Below are 26,831 nucleotides of genomic sequence, written 5' to 3' on the forward strand. Positions count from 1 at the left end.
AAATGTCTTAGATGGCAAGTCACCTTATGAAGTCCTTTTCAACAAGAAACCTGATTATGACCACTTACGTGTCTTCGGTTGCCTTTGTTTTGCTCACCGTCGCTCACATGATAAGGACAAATTTGGAGATCGAAGCCGTCGCTGCATTTTTGTTGGTTACCCCTTTGGCAAGAAAGCTTGGCTGCTGTATGATCTTGACCGTACTGAGTTCTTTTCCAGCCGTGACGTTGTGTTTTCTGAAGATACGTTTCCTGGTGTTGGCAAGGATGACTACGTTACTCCTCCAATGAATCATTATGACGCTGCATTTGATGATTGGCTTGTTCCTGATCCGCTTCCTTCATTGGCGATTCCGACAACACTTCCCCCAACGTCGGCTTCGCCTGTTCCTCCTTCAACAGCGGAACCCACTCTGGAGTCTCTATCAGTACCACCGCCACCTGCTCCGAAACAGTCGAAACAGGACACAACTAGCTCTGTTTGTGAACAGAGTCCAGTTACTCCGTTACCAGAGTCACCATCTCCACCGTCGACTCCTCTGGCTATTTCCGATCAGCAACCATTGGAACCTGCAACTCATACTGCTTCTCCAGGACTTCCTGAATTACTTGGCAAAGGTCACCGCCAAAAGTTTCCTTCTGTCTTGCTCAAAGAATACATCACCAACTCTACGCAACATAAACCCTCACACGTTCTATCTCCGCCTGGTCAAGGTTCTCTTACAACGTCCTCAGGTAAAACACCGTATCCTATTGCTAATTATGTAACTGATGCTGCTTTTTCAGTTTCACATCGTGCTTATATGGCGTCTATTCTTCATTCCGATGAGCCAAAGTACTACAAGGATGCTGTTAAACACAAAATCTGGTGTGATGCTATGTCTAAAGAAATTTCTGCTCTTGATGACCAGCATACGTGGGATGTTACTACGCTCCCACCGGGTAAGAAAGCTATTGGTAACAAATGGATATTCAAGAATAAGTATCGATCAGATGGTTCTCTTGAACGTCACAAGGCTCGTCTTGTTGTTCTTGGTAACAATCAAACCGAGGGTGAAGACTTCACCGAAACCTTTGCTCCGGTTATCAAGCTTAAGACAGTTCGCTTTCTTCTTCGACTTGCTGCCGCACATAACTGGGAAGTTCACCAAATGGACGTTCATAACGCCTTTCTACATGGGGATCTTGAGGAAGAAGTATACATGAAACTCCCTCAAGGCTTTGCATGTTCCGATCCCACTAAAGTTTGTCGCCTACGCAAATCACTCTACGGTCTCCGTCAAGCTCCTCGATGCTGGTTCTCTAAGTTGTCTACGGCTCTCATTAAGTTTGATTTCTCGCAGAAGTATGCAGACTACTCATTGTTCTCTAAAATTCGTGGCAATATCTGTCTTCATATCCTGGTTTATGTTGATGATTTTGTGCTTGCGTGCAATGATAAAGACACTCTGCAGGAATTCAAAGATTATCTCCATCAGTGCTTTCACATGAAGGATCTTGGACGCCTCAAATACTTTCTTGGTATTGAGGTCGCCCGCAGCTCTGCTGGTTTCTTCTTGTCACAGCGCAAGTATGCTCTAGATATCATTGCCGAGACTGGTCTACTTGGTGCTCAACCTGTCTCCACTCCGATGGAAATCAATCACAAGCTTCTTACTGTCAAAGGCTTACCTGCTGATGCTCCACGGTACCGTCGTCTTGTTGGTCGCCTCATTTATCTCACACATACTCGTCCTGAACTCAGCTACGCCATCCATGTTCTCTCGCAATGTATGCAACGTCCTCTTCAACCTCATTGGGAGGCTGCTATTCGTGTTGTCTGCTATCTCAAGGGTTGTCCGGGTCAGGGCATTCTCATTGGTTCTGACTTTGATCTGACCATCTCTGCCTTCTGTGACTCGGATTGGAATGGTTGTCTCCTCTCTCGTCGCTCTCTCAGTGCCTATATTGTCTTCATTGGGGATTCTCCGATTTCGTGGAAGGCTAAGAAGCAGGACGTCAATTCTCGCTTTTCGTCGGAAGCTGAATACCGGGCTATGGCTTATACACTCTGTGAGCTCAAATGGTTCAATGAACTGGCTATCACTCTAGCTGTTCCTCGTTCCACTCCTATGCGTTTGTTCTGTGATAGCAAATCTGCAATCTACATTGCCACAAATCCTGTCTTTCACGAACGTACAAAGCATGTGGAATCCGACTGTCACCAAGTTCGTGATGCCGTCCACGCCAAGCTCATTACTCTCCACCATGTCTCTACACACAACCAACTTGCTGATATCCTCACTAAAGCATTACCTGGTCCAGCATTTGAAGGTCTTCTTTCCAAGTTGGGTATTCGGCATCTCACACTTCCAACTTGAGGGAGGGTATTACGATAACTACACTTTAGATTTGGATAATGCTATGCTTATGTTAATCCTTATCTCTCTACTTCTCTTAGTCCTTATCACATTACGATTCTAGCTCTATCTTCTACGAACATCTACTTGTATAAATACTTGACTACTTCTACATGAATAAGATAACCTTTCTACAAACTATTTCAACCTATCGACGTTTTGAAATGCTCACACTTCGTGATACAAAAATAAAAATAATCGGTCCCATAATTACGAAAACAACGGAGGTAGAGACCTTGTCGCGTCCGAGCTACTGTGTTAATTTCAGTTCCAAGATTCAAGATTGAAGATTAAAAAAAATCAAAAGATTCCTTGATAAAGAACAGGGAATATAGATATATTAATCTACTTGGATAATGTGATCTTTAACTCAGTTCCAATTACATAACCTTCCTTACAAAATCAAAGATTCCTTAATAACATACAGTATATAGTGAGATTCATAAGTTATATAGATGAAAAATAAGTATTAAACAAAATTGAGCTACTCGTTTTTGGTTTTTTTTTTTTTTTTTTGTTATTTTTAGATCAATAATGTGACAGTGACGTTCAGAGTATCACCATATCTTTCGTAATATAATACAATTACTGAATTACCTAAGGAGATTATTAGTAATGATTGCTAATTCAAAACTGTTAATATATATACATACCCCCATAACTAATGCAATTACCGTCATCCAAAAGTTTTTAAATCAAAGTTTTAAGTCAAGTATTAATCATATTAAACAACCATTTATTAAATAAACGAGGACTTGGAGATTAATATATAAAGACCTAATAAAACAAATTAAACACCATTATTTAATCTTTCAATGTTACATTAGTAGTAGCAAACGGTGTTGACAAAATGAACACGTTAAAACATGTGGCAAGACTCGGAAACTGAATACAAGACTCCAAAAACAGTAAACACGACTAGCAGTTTAAATGTAAAATATACTTTTTAACGGTAAGCGCTCCTAGCCTCCTAGGAACCACGTTCCATGCAGCTTACACGCTCCAAACGATGCTTGCCCTCCTCGGTGATTCTCGCTAATGATTCATGCGCCACTCCACCGTCGCAACTCAGCGACTCCATCGCCGTGTCTTCACCTTTTTTCTCATCTCGCAACCTTCCTCCTCCACGATGATCTTTCTCACCAACGCTGTTAGAGTTGTTAGAATCCCACATCAAAAGAAAATAAAATCTTTCGCCAATATATATAGTGTGAGGCAACTCTCCTCCATTAAGCTAGTTTTTGTGTGTTGTGTTAGGTCCATTACTAAATGGTATCAGAGCCAAGTTCAAACTTTTTAAAAATGGGCTACCACTCGTAGATGTCTTGTTCTACAAACTTCACGTTTCAGATGTCCACTTCTGAGCGTGAGGGGTGTGTGTGTTAGAGTCCCACGTCGGAAGAAAACAAAATCTTTGGGCAATATATATAGTGTGAGACAACCCTTCTCCCTTGAGCTAGCTTTTGAGTGTTGAGTTATGTCCATTACTAAAATGGTATCAGAATCTAGATTCAAACTTCTCAAAAATGGGCTACCACCCGTGGTTGCACAAACTTCACTTTTTAGATGTCTAATCCTGAGTATGAGGGGATGTGTTAGAGTCCCACATCGGAAGAAAACAAAATCCTTGGAAAATATATATAGTGTTAGGCAATCTTCTCCCTTGAGCTAGTTTTTGGGTGTTGAGTTAGGCCCATTACTAATTCTTCATAGATGGCGGTGCCAAGCTCCTTGTTGAGCAACATAAAAAAGCGGCCAAGCGATCATTGGAACGCCGCTAACGGCTCTCTCAAGAATTAAATTCCAGCCGCAATGAGTTAGAAACCCACCAACTGCTTGGTGGACTAGGATCTCGGCTTGTGTGACCACGAGGCTTCTCTCATGGGTCCGGCTAACAAAACCTTCCTGTAAATAACCAGGGGTACCATCTCGTATTTCATTACTATTAACCAAGAAGTATGCGGTACAGGCTGAACCGTCCACTGGCGGTCAAACCACCCAAACGAACCGTTGCTGACTCATCTCAAGCCGCCAAGCCAATTCGGTTAGCTGTTTAGTGGAGAGAGAGAGACTGAGAGAGCCGCCGCTTCCAAATGAGATGTAATGTAAAGTACCGACTCATCTGGTTGTTTGTTTAACCAATCTAAAACAGGGTGATTAGTTTTAGATTGATCAACCGGTCTGGACAAAGGACCACGTGAATAAACCGGTACACGAACAATCGGACCCAAGAGGTCCGGGTCTTGAAGTTTTGGTCATGATGGGTCAACCAAACGGGAGATATCCAGAGTTGGGAGGCTTATGACATAAACAAACGCATCACAGCCTGGTGGCTGGTGAGTTTAGGAATTGAAATTTAACGGAGGCTGCGTCGTCTTCAGGGACAAAAATGGTGACGTGGAAGCCATGAGATCCAGCTAAGCGTTTTTCGAGCTCAATCGCCCGGATGATATGGCCCATTCCTGGGCTAGCGAACATGGCGGCATGTGGCTTCGTAGTCTTCATAGTCTCCAACTCTCGATTGATGAACGTTAGCTTCTTTTGTTGTTGTTGTGTACTCTCAGATAGTTGCAACTTGCAAGTGAGTTCAATATATAGAACCAAAACTCTATAAAATGTTTGTTTGTTTATTAAAGGACTTATCTACCAAACCCTATATTATTTTGTTGTTTTTTTTTCACATCATCTATAACTTAATTGTTTTATACCAACTAGAAAACTAAATATCAAAATGTCGGTGTAACTGTATCTCAGTCAATAGAAAATGTTTGATGCATCGACTAGAATATAATAGGTAAGATTTATATACACTACACAAGCTAGATTCTATAGGCTATACTATGAATTATATACCATGTATTTGTGTATTAATATTATCATTTTTTTTTTGAAACTAAACCTAAAGTTCTATCTACATTGGAGATCTGGTTATTTCATTAATATAATTTGTTTTGTAAAAAAATATAATTTTTGTTTTGATTTAATAAACATAAATTTATTTGTTAGAGCAGTAACTTATTATTGTTATTTAAAATAATATAATAATATATTTATTATTATTTGATTTTAGTTTTATTCGTTATGTTATATATATTTAATATTTTTATAAAAATATAAAATATTTTAATTACTTTTTTAATTAATATGTTACATTATATATATTTAAATTATTAAATTAAATATACATATATATATATATATATATATCTAAATTTAAAATATTTCTTAAATGTGTGAAATATATTAAAAATATTATATAGCAATCAGTGACTATTAATTTATCTAGTGTAACATATTTAAATTATATATATTTAGTTACTATAATATATTAAATATAAATATAATATCTAATCACTCACTCCACTACTAAAAAACACCTTGATTGCGACGACGTAGTGCGATGGAAAATATCACTTGAAAATCTGCGACATATTTGTGATTGATTTTCGAGGATGGTTTTCGTCGTCGCAAAATCATTGCAAATTGCAACGGAACGATTCTTCACAAATTTGGGATAATTTTGCGAGGAACTTGCGTGGTTATTGCGATGAATTTAGGGTTTAGAGTTTATGGTTTAAGGTTTAGGGTTACAATGAAAGTACCCACCTTGTCGGTAGATGATGTATATGTATTTTATAGGGTTTTAACTATAGTTTTTACACTTGTTTTGAGTATTTTGTTAGGTCCAAGTGTGCTTTTAGAGTCTTTTTAGTCTTTTGTGAGTCTTTACAGGTTCTAGGCAACTTTGGAAGGAATCTGAGTGTTTTGGGGATGAAAACAAGCATCTGAAGTCAATTTGGTGAAAGACTGATCTGACTAGTAAGCAGATGGAGTTAGAGCAGAAAAACGTTCCGGATCGACTGATCGTCGCTTGAGATCGACAAGTCCGGTCCCCGAAGCAACTTTTCCTTTTATGTTTTAAACCAAATTTTAGGGTTTTACTTTACTATTTAAGCACGAGGCTCGACCTCTAGAAAGACAAGTTTTAGTCTACGCAGCTTTTGAGTACTTGTAAGCTTAGGGAGAAGAGCTCTTATCTTTTCTAACCCTTTGGAGAAGAATTCTGAACCCTTTTATTTCTCTTTGCAATTCAAACATGTTTTCTTCATCTTTGATTTGCTGTTCTTTGATTTCTATCTCTGAGTAGTTTTATTGTTGGGTTTCGGGTTTCAAAATAGGTTTTATGATTCTCTGAATTTAGGTTGTTAGATTTGGGATTGATCTATTGTGTTCTTCATCTATTGTTGTTCTTAATTCTTAAACTAGATTAGCTACCTAGTTTATGATTGTAGGTTTAATTCATCTAGGCATCAAAAGTGTTGTTGAATTGCTTGAAAAGAACATAGGTGAGCAAGGTGATCCTTAGCCAACGAAAGTTGAAGTTAAGGCACCTTATGAACAAAATCAAACTTGAACTTATTGCTTGCTAGGATTGCTAGATTCAAACGACGGTTTAGAGTTTAATCATTTCTTTGCATAGATAACTAATGCTGCGACAGTAGGTTAGTTTTACATTCTAGATTTGAGTTCAAGAACGGTATCTAATACTTTCCCAATCTATAATCTAATTTCGTGGTTGTATTCCCTAACTGATTCCCTACGCCCAATATCTTCCCTTGACTTCAAAACTCTTATTTATTTTCTGTTTTTAATCGGTTACTTGAAATACAATCTTTCTCATTGCCTTAGCTATATTTGATCTATAAAATTTCATAGTGCATCGCTTGGTCTCTGTGGATTCAACCCTAAAGTGCTACGACGACACCACTAGATTGTGGTTGAGTGTACTTTGGGTTTTAATTGACCTTTGATCAATTTGGTGCCGTTTCGAGGGACCAAAAACATTGCCTTTGAAATTTTAGATTCACGTTTAACCTAAGGTTTATTTTATTTTAATTTACTGATTTGTTTTTGCGTTCTTCCTCTTTCATTTCAGGTGCATGCAAACAAGAAGCAACAAGCCTAATGATCTGCATAACCTGCGAAACAAGGAGTTAGCACAGCTTGAACGCAAAAACCGCAAAGCAAGAGCCCAGATCAACGCTATGGCCGTCAGAGAAGAGACAGGGGCTCAACAACCCAAACCTCAGTTGGGTATCGTCCAACAAACGCAAAGGCAGAACCAGCAAGAGCAAGCTGCACCGAATCCACCAGCAAGGCAAGCCACCTTGAGAGATGAAGATGCTCAAAACAGGCTGTTTGCGAACCGATCTGCGATTCAACCACCAGCTCCTGCGAGGCAAGACTATTAGATTAAGCATAGTCTAATCAATCTGGTTCAGAATCGTGTGTTCCACGGGTTGCCATCGGAGAGTCCTCTAGATCACATCGAGGCTTTTGAAAGGCTGACTAGTACGACGAGGTCTAATGGTGTTCCCTACAACTACCTCATGCTGACGTTGTTCCAGTTCTCTTTGGTGGATAAGGCGCTAAGATGGCTGAATCTTTTGGATCCTGGATCGCTCACCACTTGGGCACAATGAAACAGCTTTCCTGAACCATTTCTACACTAAATCGCGCTCAGCCAAACTGCGAAGCAAAATCACTACATTCTCTCAAGGAGGTCTGGAGACGTTTTGCAAAGCATAGGAGAGGTTCAAGGAGTATCTGAGAGACTATCTTCACCATGGCTACACCCAAGAGAACCTGATGAACATCTTCTATGGGGGCATCGAACAGAAGTACCAGATGGCATTAGACACAGCCAGCAAAGGAGATTTCTCCACCAACACCGCAAACGAGGCCAATGCACTGATAGAAAATATTGCGGCAAGCAACAGCAATCAAGGCACAGACTATGATCGTACGGTGCGGGTCAATGCTGTCGAGACTGATGCTATTAAGGATCTCACAGCCAAGGTTAATCTCCTACTGAAAAGGGATCACTAAAACGATAACTTGTGTGAGGAACAAGCCGGGGGATATGCAGATTTCGGAGCTGAGACATACCTTGAGGGTATGGAGGAGATGAACTACATAGGAGGACAAGGAAATTTTCATAATCGAGGCTTTAACCAGAATTTTAAGATTCATCCTAACCTATCCTATAGAAGCAACAATGTCGAGAATCCTCAGGATCAGATCTATCCACCGCGACCTCATCAGAGCAACTTCGCACAGGGCTTCCAGAACAAGGGGACATGATTTGGAGGATCAAATTTTTAGCAGAAACCTCAAGTCAACAACTTCTCACAAGGTTATCAAGCAACTCCACCGCAGGCCGCAGCTCCGCAAGAGAGCAAATTAGAACAGATGTTACTGAGGTGAATGTCAAGATCGACAGCATGTATTCTGAGCTGAATGGGAGAATATAATCACTGAACTCTCACATGAGAGTGTTGGAGAACCAAGTGGCACAGTCTGCAGCGAGAGTCAAGGCACCTCCAGGAACACTTCCAGGGAAAAACGAGGCTAATCCAAAAGAATTTGTGAATGTCATCACCCTTCGAAGCAGCAGGGATCTTACAGAACCACAACAAAGAGCAGGGACTGACCGATATAATAACAAGACTGGTCAATCCAAGACAGAGAATCAGGAAAGCAACTCTGAAGAGGTCCCCAACCACGCTTATGATGGCATCGAAATCTCTGGTTCAGCTATTACTGGGGAAGAGCAACCCTGCAGACCCCAACAACCTTATGTACCCAAACTACCTTTCCCTACACGTCGCAAGTCCAAGATACAAGAGTGAGAATATGAAAAGCTGAAATCAGTGGTGGGAGAGCTTCAGGTCAGACTCCCTTTCATCAAAACAGTAAGGATTGTTCCATCTCTCAAGAAGTACATGAAGGAGATCCTCACCGATAAGCTCAGTTTGGAGGAAGGAGTAATGTATCTCACGCAAGAATACAGTTCAATGCCCCAAAATCGAATACCAGAAAAATGTGGAGATCCAGGCCAATTTACTCTACCTTGCACAATAGGAGATCTCAAGTTCAACAATTGCCTCTGCAATTTGGGGGCTAGTGCAAGCCTTATGCCGCTGAACGTGGCCACACGACTTGGACTGTATACCTTCAAGCCTACTCAAGTGACTCTAGTCCTAGCTGATCGCTCCACTCGTCGTCCAGAAGGGTTGTTGGAAAACTTACCAGTGCAAATTGGAAACTGCTACATACCCACTGATTTCATCGTTTTGAAACTCGACGAAGAATCTCAGGATCCGATCCTGCTAGGAAGGCCGCGGGTGTAATGATAAACGTCTGTGAAGGAAAAATTGATCTGCACATGGAGAATTTGGTGCTGAGATTCAATCTGGAGAAGGTTTGATGTGAGCACGGGACCGGACATGCGGCCAGGATTGTTCGTACCGGACCAGGACGCCCAGGACGCTGCCGAGACACTTGCATTACCCGCAGGACAACATCAGGCCAATGCACCAACGATCACACCAGGAGCTACTACGCGATCAAAGAGCTCGTCTAAAGCCGCAAGACAGAAGATCAACTGGTTCGTGCAAGCCTTTGTTCGAGAGGATCAAGAGAACAACCCGGCCAATGCAATTCAAGGGGAGACCGTTCGCACGGCCTTCATCCTTACCCAAGGATGAAGGCGACCAAGTCATTAGGATCATGACCCGTACTCTTTTTTCTTACTCCGGGTTTGTCCCACAAGGTTTACTGGAGAAGGTTTTAATGAGGCGACAAGTCCTAACGCAAACCTCCACGTTTTGAAGCCGATGACGAGGTTCCCGCGTCAAAGCCTAAGGACGTGTTATCATTTGTTTAAGCGTTGCATTTTTAAACTTTGTCTAGAACTTTCTTTGTAACGTTAGAGTAGTGTGATGTGTGTGGTCCTGTTTAAACCACTTAGAGGGTGACGTGTTCTCCATCAAAGGAAACACATCAAGGGAAAACGTGTGCGGACCATAGCGAGTCCACATGTCCCTAGTTCCCTGTAAACCCTCACACTATTTAAACCCTCTCTTACTTTATAAAACACTGACTTGAATGAAATTATTTTCCCAAAGAGTGAAGCTTTATTTCTTGTCTCACTTCTCTCTTTAGACATAGTCCAGGACTAACTATCGAGAAACCCTAGTAGATTCACGAACTGGGTTCGTAATCTTCTAGACCGGCCATATCATGAGTAGAGCCAACACTCGTGTGTCGTCACTCGATCAATCCTCGCTTCCATTTCTCCTAGAAAACCCATCACTTGGTTCGCTAGCCGCTTCCCGTTCTCGACGGCCGTTCTGTACCGCTACCGCATCAGACCGTCCGTACGCCCAAAGTCGTGACCATCGTTCTATCTCGCGTTCCACTCGTTCGTTCTTCACCAAAACTCGTTTCCATCGTTCGTTTGGCCTCTACAACCATTCATCATCGTTTGGTCCGAGGAAAGTTGCCCCCACACTGATCGACCCGAAGAAGTGACTTTCTATCCGTACCGCGAGTCAACCGGTGCTCACATCAGCTGGTAACAGAGCTAAAAGGTTCTACCCAAATGTTGTATCTTTATGAAACCCAGAACTCTCTTTTATTTGTTCAAAGCTTATATCTTGAGTGTTTCTAGTAGTCATCGTTTGTCTCCTCTTGTTTCGTTAGGGCGTTTAGTAGTTTGTTTTATGCGTAGTATTCTTGTTAGATCGTTTAAGTTATCTCTTGTTCATCGTGTTCTTATTGCTGTTCATTTTTGTTCTTGCTTAGTGATAACTCTCTAATTTACATGTTTTTAGCATCCTTTTTTGTCTATATTTTGCATTGTTCATATCCTTAACTTAGCATTTTTAGGTCATTAATTGTAAGAATTCACTTTTAGGCCATTTAGGGTGTTGCATTTTTGCATTTGCATATTTTGGATGAAAACAGGTGCTTAAGAGCCTAAAATGGGGAAAAATAAGGACAATCCCGAGCATGTACCCGAAGGAGTCATCGATCTGGTAGAACAAGTCCGAACCCCAACACGATCGAGGAGGATCCAAGAGCAGGAAGAACAACCCGAAGATCTACCCAAGGAGTAACCCGACCTCATCCTCGTGTACCCCATCGAGTAGACCCTCGGGCAGGACTGGGAAGCTAGGTCAAAGGAGTTTCCATATATAAACCCTTCCTCTCCTTCTTCGCAAACGAGCATGCCGCAGACCCTCAGACCAGAGAGCGAGAGCTTCTGAGAGAGAACTGAGTGACTCAAAACTCTTTTCACTTTTTGTTAGGATTTGTTTCATATATTTTTATCATTTCTTTAGATTTCTATCTTGTATTCTTACTTCTCTACTCTACCGTTTATTATAGTGCAATTTTCGTTCATATATGCTGTTATGTTTCTTGCTATGATTTCCGAGTAGTGTAGTAAAGTTTCTAGGGATGGGATAGATGATTTTGTGTTCTTGATCGGTTAGGATGTCTTAGTTTGATTGTATGTGTTTAATAGATTTCCTTCTAGATTGGTGTTCTTAATGCTGTCAACAAACCGAGAGGGTGAGATTAGATCTAAGGTGTTTACCACCGAGAGGTGTAGATGAGATGCTTGAATCAACCAATGCTAGAGGTTTACTCACTTAGCCTAAGAGATTAGATGAGTAAGGGGTTTACTGACAATAATGAATCGGATCTTAATGCCTGTTTGGTCATGTTTCTCCAACGAGAGTTGGGTAGGGGAGTGATCAAGGTTGATTGTTTCTATCACGAGAGTGTTTTAACAAGATTTTAGAGATTCATTGTCTAGGAAATATTTGCCTGAGGCATGTAAGACATATGTACTGGTCAGGAATGCTTAGGATTTGATTACCCCATCCTTAGAAGCTTTCATATCTTAATTGCTTGCATTTTCATTCATCACTCGATCCATTACCCGAACAGGTACACGATCACCTGCTTTGAGTAACCCCTCAAGTTGTTCATACTTCATTTGCTTACTCGATCACCCCACCCGATCTTGTACTCAAATACTTGCATCGAGTGCTTAGGTCATGTGGCACTTTGTTTATATTCTTTTCTTTTATTATTTTAGGATTGTTAGATAAAACCCCATTATTGCTTGGCTTGACTTGCATTGTTCTGATTGCATCCTTCCTGCTAGCATAAACAACAATTTGGATTGATAACCCTTTGTACTACAACTACATAGGGAATTGATACCCTGGTGAAAAACCGCTTATCACTTAGAAACCGATAGATCAATAAAGTAGAGTGTTTGCTTTTGCGTTTGTGTTGTGGTCCCAAAAGTTTGTCTTGTTGTGTGTGTGTTTACTTTTAGGCGCGTGTAAATTGCTTTTTGATTAGTCATAGGTTGTCATCGTGCTTTGCTGTCTTCAATCATTGACTGGCCAAAGAAATATCTTAGTCATTGTCCATTGAACGTAATATACTCACGAATATTCATTTTTGTTTCAACGAGGTTTAGAATCGATCAGACAGCGCAACGGGTACGGACCGAGCTACGTCACCATTGACCGTCCGTACAAGCACCATGGCCAAACAACATCTACCGGAGATCCCTTTACCTCCACCGGAGATTGGCGCCACCTTGACGGCCCTTCACAACGGCATAGAACGTCTTGCCAAACGAATGACGATTCTTGAACTCGCTAATCCTCCAAGGGAAGACCCACTGCCTATGCAACGTCAACGACAAGATCCAGAACGAAGCGACCAATTCGACAAAGATTATGAACCGCGTCCGAGGCAACGGCACCAACGTGATGACTGGTATGAGGATGCACCACGGCCGAACGAACCAGGACAAGTGATGACGGCCCCAACCTTTGCCAGCAAATCCGACCCCGAGGCCTACCTCGGCTGGGAGTTCCGGATGGACCACCTTTACTCCTGCTACAATTATCCGGAGATTCGTAAGATCTCTTACGCCGTGACCCAATTTACCAACTACGCACTTACATGGTAGGATCGCTTAGTAGCCAAACAACGCCGCAACCATGACCGACCGATTGTTACATGGGAAGTCATGAAAGCCGTGATGAGACGACGATATGTTCCACCGTTCTATCATCGAGAGCTCCAAAATAAATTTAGGAGACTCACTCAAGGTTCGCGGTCTGTTGAAGAGTACTACGAGAAGTTCGAGCACTTAAGCAACCACCTCCAAGTAGAAGACACTGAGGAGTCCCTCATGGCGCAGTTCCTCGACGGTTTACAAGACCGGATCGCACGAAAGGTCGAGCGACAACCTTACCAAGGGTTCGAAGAATTATTGCACCTAGCGGTGCAAATTGAATCCCAAATCAAGAAGAAGGTCGCCGCTACAAGTCGAACCAAAGCTCAAGGAGTGCCAAATTGGTCACCTAACGCCTCACCCTCCAACCGGCCACAAGAGAAGCCGAAAGCAGCCAATGTTGACTCGAGGTTCAAATCCAAAGAGCCGGCCAGTGACAATTGTCAAGATCCACGAAAGACGACTAACGGCGTTCGAAGTCGGGATATTATTTGTTACAAGTGCTAGGGCTGCGGCCATTATGCCCGAACGCCCGAAACATGATCATTACCAAGTCCGGAGAGCTCGAGTCCGAAGGGGAGATGGCCAAAGAGAACGATCAGGTTGAAGCGGACCTGGAGGAGGCCGTAGCCGAACCGGAGGTCGGAGAACTCTTGATGATCCGACGTATTCTTAGCGCCAGCCTGGAGATGGACGACTCGAACCAGCGTGACAAAAGTTTTCACACGCGATGCACGGTAAGCGGGAATGTATGTGGCTTGATCATTGATGGAGGCTCCTGCACGAATGTTGCAAGCTCTTACATGGTCAAGAAACTTTCTTTGCCCACCACATGCCACCCTAGACCCTATAAACTCAAGTGGTTAGATGACAAGACCGTGATCAAAGTAAAGGACCAAGTCCTTGTCCCATTCAGTGTCGGGCCGTATAATGATCAAGTCCTAGTTGATGTAGTACCGATGCAAGCTAGCCACCTTTTATTAGGAAGGCCATGGCAGTTTGATAAGGGAACCTCGCATTGTGGTCGTACGAACCAGTATACGATTGTACACGATAACAATAACAAATGTATCAGTTTAAAACCTTTGACGCCAGCACAAGTTCGTGAAATGCAATCTAAACTGTCTAAGGATTTGGACCCTCAAATGAATTTTCTAATTCAGTCTAGTGATGTTAGAAAGTCCCTTAAGAACTCCAACCAAGTTTGATAAGCTCAAATTAATCCCTAGAGCTACTCTCTCAAACAAGAGATCACTGCAGTACTTAGGGGTCGAATCCACAGAGACTCAAGATCAAACACAATAGATTATAGAGTTTTGTAAATTACGCTAAACAAGTTAAATTGAATTAAAGCAATGCAAATATTTAAATGAAAGTGTTGTAAATCCAGAAAATCAAAAGAGTTAAGCCTAGAGAATTTTTCAGGAAATTATGAAATATTAAATGAGAAAATTTATTAAGGTTCAAGCAATAAAGATCAGATCTAGAACTCTAAACTTTTGGTAAATTAAATCAGTTCTCACTGCAAATAATATCTAAATTTAAAACCAGAAAATCCAAATCTCTTTGTAAAATTCCAAGTTAAAAATCAGCTTTAAAAACAGGTTTAGATAAGTTCATAGAATTATTAATTCAAATCTCTTTGTAAGAAATAATTCTGTTCATCAATGGTTTAATCAGGAAAATAATTATATTCTCATATCAATTTATTTCCCTAAGATAACAATTCTAGGTGATCAATCAAGAATTATTGTGAAGAACAACCAAGGATGAAGATCATAAAAGATTAAGAACCCTAAAAATCACAGATCTAATAAATCATAAAGACCCTATGAAAAACCCTAAACCTAATAAGCAAATTACTCAGACATGTTAAATAAAGCACAAATCATAATTCTGAATAACATGCAATAGATATTAAAAATAAAAGAGGGAGTTTAAGAAATCTTCTCTCTACAAAGAATTCAGATCTATCTCTCCCAAAAGCTTTCAATATCCTTTCTCTCAAAAACTGCTAGAAGATAACTTAAGAGTTTGTAAAAACCTAAAAATACTATATATACATCCTAAAACACGTCCAGGGGCTTATGTTGCAATTAGAGAAGACTTTGGGCAAATTTGTAAAACTTCCAATTCTTGTTCTCTCGTCGGCCAAACACGAGTGTCGATCGATGCTCATGTGGTGTCGATCGACACCATCACTCTGATCCGACTCCAAGTTGATTTCTCTCGATTAAATGCTCCCAAATGATCCAAATTGCTCCATATTGCTCCATCCGTGCCAAAATCCTAGATAACCTATAAAGACTCAAAAACAACCTAGAAACAAATCAAAAGACTCAAAAAGCACAATTATATCATGGTTAAAAACCGTAAAAACCATGATATATCAAACTCCAACCAAGTTTTATTGATGGTCTTTAGAGATTTGTTGGTTGAAGGGATTGAAAGCTTGGCGGACGCACTACCGGACGTTCTTCGACGTTCAGCGGACGTGTTCCCAGACAAACTGCCCGAGGGACTACCACCGATCCGAGGAATCGAACACCAGATCGATCTAGTTCCTGGAGCTCAATTACCGAACCGTCCTGCGTACTGAGTCAACCCGGAGGAAGCCAAGGAGTTAGAGCGACAAGTGGCCAAACTCATGTCCCAAGGCTATGTTCGAGAAAGCCTCAGTCCGTATGCTGTTCATGTCCTACTCGTACTGAAGAAAGACGGAACCTGGCGTATGTGCATCGATTGTCGGGCCATGAACAACATTACGATCAAATATCGGCACCTGATACCGAGACTAGACGACATGCTGGACAAATTGAGTGGTTTGAGCATTTTCTCCAAGATCGACCTCAAAAGCGGGTACCACCAAGTGAGAATGAAGGAAGGGGACGAATGGAAAACCATATTCAAAACCAAGCAAGGTTTGTACGAATGGTTGGTAATGCCATTTGGTTTATCTAACGCACCTTCTACTTTTATGTGATTGATGAACCACATCTTGAGAGCTTATATCAACAAGCTTGTTGTGGTTTACTTTGATGATATTCTTGTTTATAGTTCTTGCCTATCTGATCATTTCGTGCACCTAGAACATGTTTTAAACACTCTCCGCGAAGAGCAATTGTACGCTAACTTGAAAAGTGCGTCTTTGCTGCTAATGAACTAGTCTTCCTAGGTTTTGTTGTTAGTGAACAGAGACTCAAGGTGGACGGCGAGAAGATTCGAGCCATCGAGGAATGGCCCACGCCTACTAGTGTTTCACACGTCTGATCCTTTCACAGACTTGCCAGTTTCTACTGCCGGTTCGTGAAAGATTTCAGTACGGTCGTGGTGCCTCTTACCGCGGTGATCAAGAAGAACCAGAAGTTCAAATGGGAGGAGGATCAAGAACGAGCCTTCAAAGAGCTTAAAAGGCACCTCACTCAAGCTCCCCTACTCGTTCTACCCGACTTCAATAAAACCTTCGAGGTGGAGTGTGATACGTCCGGTGTAGGCATTGGAGCGGTTCTCACACAAGGCGGCAGACCAGTGGCCTATTTCAGTGAGAAACTCAGCGGCGCCACTCTCAACTATCCTACCTATGATAAGGAGCTATACGCATTGGTCCATGCCATGGAGACCTGGCAGCACTACCTTTTAGCCTGGGAGTTTGTGATTCACACGGACCACAAGACCTTGAAACATTTGCGCGGACAGACCAATCTCAAAAAGAGGCACGCTAAATGGTTGGAGTTCATTGAGTCTTTTCCCTACGTGATCAAATACAAGAAGGACAAGGAGAATATCATTGCCGACGCGTTGTCACAAAGACACACCCTGATCACCACCATGGACGCCAAAGTGTTGGGGTTCGAAAGCATCAAGTTAGTGTACGCCAACGACGCCGAGTTTTGAGATTGTTTCAAGAACCATGGTAAAGGCACGTTCACCGAGTTCTACGTGTACGATGGATATCTGTTCTGGGGCTGACGTCTATGCATCCCAACCGGTTCGATTCGCGATTTGTTAGTCCGAGAAGCACATAGCGGGGAACTAACCGGACATTTTGGTATAACAAAGACTTTGGCCGTGCTCCAAGAACACTTCTTTTGGCCAAATATGTGAACTATGGTCAAGAAGCATTGTGGACAATGCGTGGTGTGTTGAGCGTCCAAGTCAACTACCCACCCGCACGGCCTATACACACCACGACCAGTGTCGACAGGACCTTGGATCGACCTGTCTATGGATTTTGTCCTCAGGCTGCCCCCTATAAACCGGAAGGAGAGTTTGATGGTTGTGGTCGATCGGTTCTCAAAGATGGCGCATTTCATTCCGTGTAACAAGAGCCACGACGCGGTACAACTGGCCGACCTATTCTTTAGTCAAGTGATTTGATTCCATGGTTTACCGCGAACCATTATTTCTGATCTTGATCCGAAGTTCCTTGGACATTTTTGGCGGAACTTATGGAAGAAACTTGGAACCAAACTGCTGTACTCCACCGCCGCGCACCCGCAAACCGACGGCCAAACCGAGGTCATGAACCGATCCATTGGAGCCTTATTTCGGACGGCAATCGCAAGCAACAAAGGGACATGGATAGAATGCGTACCACTCATCGAGTTCGCATACTATCAAGTCGTTCACTCGGCCACCAAGAAGTCGCCATTCAAGGTCGCTTACGGATTTAAACCTCTTACTCTGATGGATCTACTACCGTTACCACCGGACGAGGTCGAGAGTCAAGATGGAGCCACAAGAGCCGAATTGGTCAAGAAGCTTCATGAGGAGGTTCAGGCAAACATCGAGAGGAGGACCAAACAATATGCACGTTTCCTGAACCGCAGACACCAACCTATGCTTTTCAAGCCGGGAGATTGGGTTTGGCTGCACCTAAGGCCGGAGCAGTTCGCACAAAAGAGGAAGGACAAGCTTAGCCCACGTGGCGACAGACTTTTTCGAGTCATAGAGAAGATCAACGACAACGCCTACCGTCTTGAACTGCCAGGTGAGTACAATACTTCTACATCATTCAACGTTACTGATCTTGTTCCATTCGACGCAGGTGACGACGAAGAAGTTTTGGGGACAAAACCTTCTCAAAGGGGAGGGAATGATGTGAGCATGATGTTTGATGAACAATGTCTTTGCTCTTAAAAAACTTTGTAAGACACATAAGCTTAGTAAAATTGTCGCTTCGTACCATACGAACGGACTTATTAAACTACCATTCAGTATATGAACAAAAATTATCAAGTTGGCAAAATACTGATTTTCTAGCAAAAGATGTGTCCACACCGCTCTAGAAAAATTTTCAACGATGGTAAGAAAATATAAAGCTACACCGGAAGCCAAAACACAATATGGACCCCAAACATCAACATGAATTATCAAAAAACAGTCCTTTGCTTTATTAGAACTATCAGAAAAAATTCTCTTGAGCAACTTCGAAACAAAAATCAGTGAACAATTAAGGTTCGGAACAAATAAAAAATTATGGAGAGTAATGTGATCCGAAACATGAAACACGCCCATGCTTTTCAAAATCGTTTTACTTCCATCGGCAAAACAAACAGAGCAAACCGGAGTTGACGTGACATATACGAGCAACTTAAGATTCTCTGTCATTTGGTGAGAGGTTCTAGTATTAAGAATCAGTTCCTCGTGTATCTTACCAGAAAATAACTTACTAGAGAGTTTTAACGAACTAGAGATGGATTTCTCTGATGCCATCTTACTTATCGCTTGCCACTCTTCGAGAGTAAAAATTGGATATGACGAGGCATGAGAACTTGTTACAAGTGCCATTGTTGCGGAACCACGCCCACGACCAAAAAATCTACGTCTACCAACTCCTCCACGACCTCCCTGACCAGACTCACATCTGCCTTTATTGCGATTAGCCACCACTCAAGATATCCAACTATCTCCGAACAAAATTATTTTTCATGGCCGGATCGTCCACAGTGAGAACAAAGAAGGCTACATTCTCTGCTCTTGTTGTTACCATGAGAAAAACTAGAATGAGTCACAAATCCTGAAGCTTCACCTACTTTGTTTCCAGCAGCCGTAGGAGACGACTCTTGTTACGGTGGGTCTCGTCGAGTTGTAAACCCTACAGCATCATTTTGTTGCTTCTCCTTCTTTGTAGTAAGTCTCTGCTCCTCACGAATAACCTTGGAATAAGCTTGTGCCAAATCCAGCAGTGTATCAGCATCAATGATCTGACAATCAACATTCCCAAAATGAGACTTATCAAGTCCCATAGCAAGCTGATGAACTTTCTCATCTTCTCTTTTCTTCGCAATTTTAGCAGCAGCACCACAACTACAAGTAGGAAGTTGACGATACCGTTTCAATTCGTCCCACAAATTCATAAGTCGACAATAGTAATCCATAATGGATTGACCCTCATGTCGACAAGACGCCAACTGACATACAATCTAGTGAATCCGAACCTTATTCCCAATTGAGAAACAACTCTTCAAGTTTTCCCACAGATCAGATTCATCTTCAATAAAAGACACCGTAAATCTCACATGCAGAGAGATTAATGTTCGCAACCAGCCAATAACCATCGAATTCATACTCATCCAAGACTCCAACTCAGAACCAGTCTCTCGTGATTTATAGATTGATCCATCAATAAAGCCGATGTTCCTCTTGGCTCAAAGAGCATTAAACATCTCTGTAGCCCACTAAGAATAATTATCTCCCGTCAACATGACTGAAGAGATCATAGACCCGGGGTTATCAGCAGAAGACAAAGTATAAGACGTGACTATGGTGGAGTTAGGTGCCTTGGAAACGATTCCTTTTTCTTCCGTCATCTGATATAATCATTGTTTCATTACTAGTCCCAGCTGAGCTCAAGTCGTTTAACATTTTTTCCAATAAGATAGTGATCTCTCTAAACTCAAGACGTGCCTTTGAGTCCTCTTCCCAGCAAGATTCCAAGATGGGAACAATTTCATCTGGATTATTCTTAAAGCTTGGTCTCTTGCCCTAGAAGGAAAATTAAGAAGGTCCATAATCTGTAACTCCTCTCCAATTTTAAGTTACAAGTGTTGATTTGTAACATTTAATAAATTGCCTATTTCACAAAATAGAGAACAGAGAAGCCCTATTTATCCCACTGAATGGTGTTTGATTAGTGAGCAATGCCCAGAAAATTAGTGCAAAGCTGGATTCCACTTTGTGGTCATACTGTTTCTTCCCTCCAATTTTGAGTGGCTCACGGCTACATACCTGTGGATATAAAACATAAAATTATGAACTGATATGTTTCAGAAAGAAGATTTAGGTCTGGAAATAATCAATTCATTACTGCAGGAGCCATCCATCTGTAAGTACTGCACTAACTTATGTAACTCGCTGAAGTTCAGAAGCTTTTGTTTTGGTGCTGCGAATACATGTTGAGAGAGGGAGTTCACCGGAAACCGCCTCTATCCTTTGATTGTTAAACAGCCATCGGATATAAAGAGTTCAAAAAATGGCTTGAAAAGCTTGAAAAAAAAATGAAAAAGTAGGAGGAGAACTTGAAAAGAAAGACAACAATAGCAGGATCTCGAAACAAAAGGAGGTGACAGTGAAATTATCTCGACGCCGGCGAGCAGAAGCTCCACCGCCGCCGAGAGGGTTAAAAGCAAGAGTCTCCTCGATAACGTTATATTGCTTCCCACTTAAACTTGTAACGTCGATTTAACTTATGACGTTAAATAACCCACGCCTTCTACCTTGATTTTTGTAGTGTCTTTTGCATATGTGTCAACTTATTTCCCCTTTTTATTTAGCTGTTACTATATATATGTTGACTCTGTATGCAAACTAAACTTATTTAAAATTGAAAAAATATATATTTAACTCAATTTCTGTATATAATAAGAGGGAGTGTTTTTTTGTTCCGTCAAATAATACTTAAGAGTTAAGAGTTCATGAAAAAAAAAAAAGACTCTGAAGTTCAGTTTCTATCCAACTTGTAACATGTAAAATGGTAAGAAAAAGACTTGATTCTCACAGCCAACCTGTAATGTCTTTTTAACTTTTCGGGCTATGCCTGTATTTTCTAAAACTACAGAATGACTGGTTAACAATCACACCATCAAACGACATACTTGATATTGGTTTCAAGGTTTAATAAATATACCTATTACTATGCAATTTTAGTCTGTTTCATTGAAATAATCTTTGGCCCTATGTAAAATAAAAAATAAAAAAATCCATCATCTAAAAATCATTTTCATGTTAAGTGATAAATGTGTTGTAATTTTATCTATCTTTCAAGAAAAAGAATACATACGGAGGCGCTTTGAATGGTACTTCGTCCTTTGAGTGAGTGAGGAAAGATGTTTTCAAATAAAATCTTAGCAAAGGATTGTTAAAAGGATTGTGTACTTCTTCCTTAGACAATTGAGTACCTTCAACAATCTTTTGTCATTTACTATGATTATCAATTCTAATGAAGAATGTTGAATTTTACCAGTATCAACTTGTGATTTATTCAGCTTATATATGATGACCACAAGAATATATTTTCGGTAAAGAAAGCAAATTGAAATGTCCATGAAAAGAAGAATGAGAATTGCATTGCTTTTTCTTAAAAGAAAAATCTTATTACAACAAGAAAAAACGAGGACAAAAAAAAAACAACGAAAGACATGATCATGGCTTGTAACAAGCCCTGAACATCTTAACGAAAGGACGCATCATCTTCACCAGTATTTTCTTCTTCTTCTCCTTAGATTGTTCACCTTGCAACAATGCTCTTGACTCAGACTCAGAGGAGGGGTCTCCGAATCCTCATCGATATCACTGTCATAAGCATCCTCATCCGATAGTAGTAGTGTGTCAATACTACCATCTGAGGTCAAATTTGTTAACAGGCTTGTTAACAATTGCCTAATGTCCTTGAACTCAAGACGCGCATCCGAATCTTGTGCCCAACATAATTCAAGGATGGGGATCATTTCCTCTGGTGTATTCGCAAGACTTGGTCTCTCACCCTGTAAGGAAAGCAAATCCAGCATTTAAAATTCTTCACCCTTTTTAGATTTTATAAGTTGATTTGTGACCTTACATGTTGTACAAGTGGGGGAACACAAATGTTAGGCACGTCAGGGAATGGCTCTACACCATTAAGCAGCTCCCAGAAAACTAGAGCAAAGCTGTAAACATCCACTTTATGATCATAGTGCTTTGGCTCCTCAACTCTCAGTGCCTCACGACTACTTACCTACGGTTACAAAAACAGAAAAAATCAATCATTTATATGTTTCGAAATAGAAAATTTAGCTCAAAAGAATCATTACCTCAGGAGCCATCCATTTACAAGTGCCAGCCTCACCGGTCATGCCATCTCTATTCTCTTCTCTAGCAATTCCAAAATCAGCCAATTTCACATGCTTGTGATCACCGGTTAACAACAAATTCGCTACACCAACCAACACACCAAAATTTCAAATTTGTTTCTCTATTCACAAGATTTTATGTATAAACTGGAGCATATTTACCTGGGTTTAAATCACGGTGAATGATGCCTTCTGAGTGCAAAAACTCCATGGCTCGAGAAATATCCAAAGCAAAGGTCAGTGCCTTCTTTAGATCTAGAGGTTTCGACTGAGAACTCCACATGAACCTCTGAAGAGTGCCGCCTTCCATGAGTTCGGTAACTATCGCCAGCTGCGGCACTATGCAAGCTCCAACAAACTATACCATCACCAAAAACCATGTTTAGTTTCTCACTATTATATTGATAAAACACCAATATAACTAATTATTTTTTCTCATTTTTTACCTTCACAATGTTGGCATGTCTCATCTTGGATAGTAACAGAACTTCATTTTGAAACTTCTTTTTGTCCATTATGCTTACAGCAGATTTTACACTTGGTTGCATTATCTTCACAGCAACGGGAACACGGTTTCTGAACCTATAAAATCATTATAAAGAACATACGAAATAAGTGATAACTTTTAATTAAACGGATTAGTTTATCCATTATGTTAAATTCATCTCATCATTATAAAAAATAAGAGAGAGATGGAACATACAATCCTTTGTAGACGATGGAGTGGTTTCCTTCTCCAATCATCTCTCCCACTGAGACATCGTTTGGGTTGAGAAGCAATTCCCTGCTGATACTGAAATTGAATTTCTTGTTGGACTTCTTGTAAGAAGGGTAGTTTGAGAAAGCCATTAGTCCAGCTCTAAGGCTGGAAGTGATTGAGAGGACTAAGGATGATTAGTAAAAGATGAAGTGTTGATGATGATGAGTGATAGAGGAAATGCTTGGGCTTATTTATAATACTACAACATGTGGGGGTGACTCTGTAGTCTTACGAGTTGTTATTCGACGTGTATGTTGGCTAAAAATGTTAATTGACAATTAATAGTTAAAAACGAGATAATCAATACTAATTAGTATTACAGTAAATGTTTACCAATGAGCTTATCTTTAAATTAATTTTTTTATCCTTTCACCACCACATCTCTTGATTTTCTTATAATCTTATCTTTAAGTAGCTTTTTTTCTTAATATGTTTAACAATATATGTGGACTCTATGTGCAACTCTTTTGGAAAAACTTTTTATGCATGAGCTGTATACAACAATGTATTGTATATAGCAGGAGAAAGATGGTAACAAATCTGGAATTACTATACATTTTATTAATTTTATATCTATAAAATTTTATACATTGTTTTTTAAATAAATCTTATTTTCATTGCCAATAATTTTCATGATGACTTAGAAAGGCGACTGACTGATAATATAATCTTCTATCAATTTTTATGATTAAAGATTAGATAAAATAATCAGGTAACCAAGGTCCATTGTATCCTAGTTTTGTTTATAGTTTACATACAAAATGTACTCACAGCCAATGACGTTCGCCGTCGGAAGAAAACAAAATCATTGGGCAATATATAGTGTGAGACAACCCTCCTCCCTTGAGCTAGCTTTTGAGTGTAGAGTTATGTCCATTACTAAAATGGTATCAGAATCTAGATTCAAACTTCTCAAAAATGGGCTACCACCCGTAGTTGCACAAACTTCACTCTTTAGATGTCCAATCTTGAGCGTGAGGGGGTGTGTTAGAGTTCCACATCGGAAGAAAACAAAATCCTTGGAAAAGATATATAGTGTTAAGCAACTTCCTCCCTTAAACTAGTTTTTGGGTGTTGAATTAGGCCCATTACTAAAAAATACCTCAATTTCCTCCTTCGTAATCACTTTCTCCGACAGTAGTATTTTAGACAGATGGCGGTGTCAAGCTCCTTGTTGAGCAACATTGCGTTCATTTTTTGGTCTACAAAAAGCAGTCAAGCGATCATTGGAATGCCGCTAACGGCGCTCTCAAGAATTAAATTCCAGCCGCAATGAGTTAGAAACCCACCAACTGCTTGGTGGGCTAGGATCTCGACTTGTGGGACCCACAGAGAGACTACGAGGCTTCTCTCATGGGTCCGACTAACAAAACCTTCCTGTAAATAACCCGGGGTACCATCTCATATTTCATTACTATTAACCAAGAAGTTTGCGGTACAGGCTGAACCGTCCACTGGCGGTCAAACCACCCAAACAAACCATTGCTGACTCATTTCAAGCCGCCAAGCCAATTCGGTTAGCTGTTTAGTGGAGAGAGAGAGACTGAGAGAGCCGCCGCTTCCAAATGAGATATAATTAAAGTACCGACTCATCTGGTTGTTTGTTTAACCAATCTAAAACAGGGTGATTAGTTTTAGATTGATCAACCGGTCTGGACAAAGGACCAATTGGATAAACCGGTACACGAACAATCGGACCCAAGAGGTCCGGGTCTTGAAGAGATTTCAAAGTTTTGGTCATGATGGGTCAACTAAACGGGAGATATCCAGAGTTGGGAGGCTTATGACATCAACAAACGCATCACAGCCTGGTGGCTGGTGAGTTTAGGAATTGAAATTTAACGGAGGCTGCGTCGTCTTCAGGGACAAAAATGGTGACGTGGAAGCCATGAGATCCAGCTAAGCGTTTTTCGAGCTCAATCACCCGGATGATATGGCCCATTCCTGGGCTAGCGAACATGGCGGCATGTGGCTTCGTAGTCTTCATAGTCTCGAACTCTCGATTGATGAACGTTAGCTTCTTTTGTTGTTGTTGTGTACTCTCAGATAGTTGCAACTTGCAAGTGAGTTCAATATATAGAACCAAAACTCTATAAAATGTTTGTTTGTTTATTAAAGGACTTATCTACCAAACCCTATATTATTTTGTTGTTTTTTTTCACATCATCTATAACTTAATTGTTTTATACCAACTAGAAAACTAAATATCAAAATGTCGGTGTAACTGTATCTCAGTCAATAGTAAAATGTTTGATGCATCGACTAGAATATAATAGGTAAGATTTATATACACTACACAAGCTAGATTCTATAGGCTATACTATGAATTATATACCATGTATGTGTGTATTAATATTATCATTTTTTTTTTGAAACTAAACCTAAAGTTCTATCTACATTGGAGATCTGGGTATTTCATCAATATAATTTGTTTTGTAAAAAAATAAAATTTTTGTTTTGATTTAATAAACATAAAGTTACATTATATATTTTTAAAATTATTAAATTAAATATACAGATATATATATCTATATCTAAAGTTATAATATTTCTTAAATGTGCTGAAAATATATTAAAAATATTATATAGCAATCAGTGACTATTAATTTATCTAGTGTAACATATTTAAATTATATATATTTAGTTACTATAATATATTATTTTATTTTAGTTTTCATGCATTTCGCATGGAACGATACTCAGCTTTTGCGGACGAGTGAGACACATTGTCTTGATTCTTAGTCTTCTAAGAAATATGCAAGCCACCTAAAAACTTAACATAACCACTTAACGAACGACGTGTAAGTGGGCAGGATTGTAATCCGAGTCACAATATGCCATAAGAATCAGGTCTGAATCGCAACTTAAGAGAATGCCTTGACCAAGAGTATCCTTCAAATATCTCACAACACAGAATGTGGCTTCCAAATGATTGACTCTCGGAGCTTTCATGATCTCGGAAAGACGCTTAACCGAAAATGACAATTCAGGCTGTGTAGTAAGAAGATAAATAAGCATCCTACCAAACGCTTATACACCTCGGGAATGGGAAGAAAATCACTCTTAAACCAAATTTATGATTTTGTTCCATCGGTATTGGTGATCGCTGAGACCCTAGAAGACCCAATTCCAAAACAATATCAAGAACATACTTACATTGAGACATATATATACCCTCAGAACTCCGAGCAATCTCAATACCAAGAAAATATTTTGCTTTACCCAAATCTTTCATGTGAAAAAACGTCCCAAATACACCTTAAACCACTTAATCATATGGTAATGATTCACACAAACCAACAAATCATCAACATATATAAGAACCCGAATCTCAATGTCACCCTTGGAGTAGGTGAAAAGAGAATAATCTTTGTATGACTCAACAAAACCAAACCTTGTCAAAGCGTTAGTAAGCTTAGCAAACCAGCAGCGAGGATCTTGCTTAAGCCC

General features: G+C 40.4%; 1 protein-coding gene, 1 non-coding gene and 3 pseudogenes across 3 annotated transcripts; 1 reads left to right on the forward strand and 4 right to left on the reverse strand.

Moving 5' to 3' along the window:
- Positions 1-3,368: 3,368 nt before the first annotated feature.
- LOC147938868 (UDP-glycosyltransferase 72E1 pseudogene) lies at positions 3,369-4,858 on the reverse strand (annotated as a pseudogene).
- A 3,066-nt stretch (positions 4,859-7,924) lies between these two features.
- Positions 7,925-8,031, reverse strand: LOC147938869 (small nucleolar RNA R71). Its single transcript, XR_015567683.1, has one exon. It is a non-coding gene; the product is annotated as a small nucleolar RNA R71 (small nucleolar RNA).
- Positions 8,032-9,183: 1,152 nt separating this feature from the next.
- LOC147938870 (uncharacterized) lies at positions 9,184-9,591 on the forward strand. Its single transcript, XM_087465787.1, has one exon. The coding sequence runs from the start codon at positions 9,184-9,186 to the stop codon at positions 9,589-9,591; it is 408 nt and encodes a 135-aa protein (XP_087321913.1).
- Positions 9,592-21,931: 12,340 nt separating this feature from the next.
- On the reverse strand, positions 21,932-23,518 carry LOC104715528 (serine/threonine-protein kinase STY13-like; annotated as a pseudogene). Its single transcript, XR_015567069.1, has 6 exons — positions 23,325-23,518; positions 23,068-23,203; positions 22,784-22,979; positions 22,583-22,704; positions 22,351-22,506; positions 21,932-22,276 (listed from the first exon to the last, which is right to left on the reverse strand). The product of XR_015567069.1 is annotated as a serine/threonine-protein kinase STY13-like (transcript).
- A 923-nt stretch (positions 23,519-24,441) lies between these two features.
- On the reverse strand, positions 24,442-25,122 carry LOC109126458 (UDP-glycosyltransferase 72E1 pseudogene; annotated as a pseudogene).
- Positions 25,123-26,831: the final 1,709 nt, after the last annotated feature.

This window comes from Camelina sativa, chromosome 9 (assembly GCF_030686135.1).
Source record: "Camelina sativa cultivar CO46 ecotype springtype chromosome 9, ASM3068613v1".
Lineage (NCBI taxonomy): Eukaryota > Viridiplantae > Streptophyta > Magnoliopsida > Brassicales > Brassicaceae > Camelina > Camelina sativa.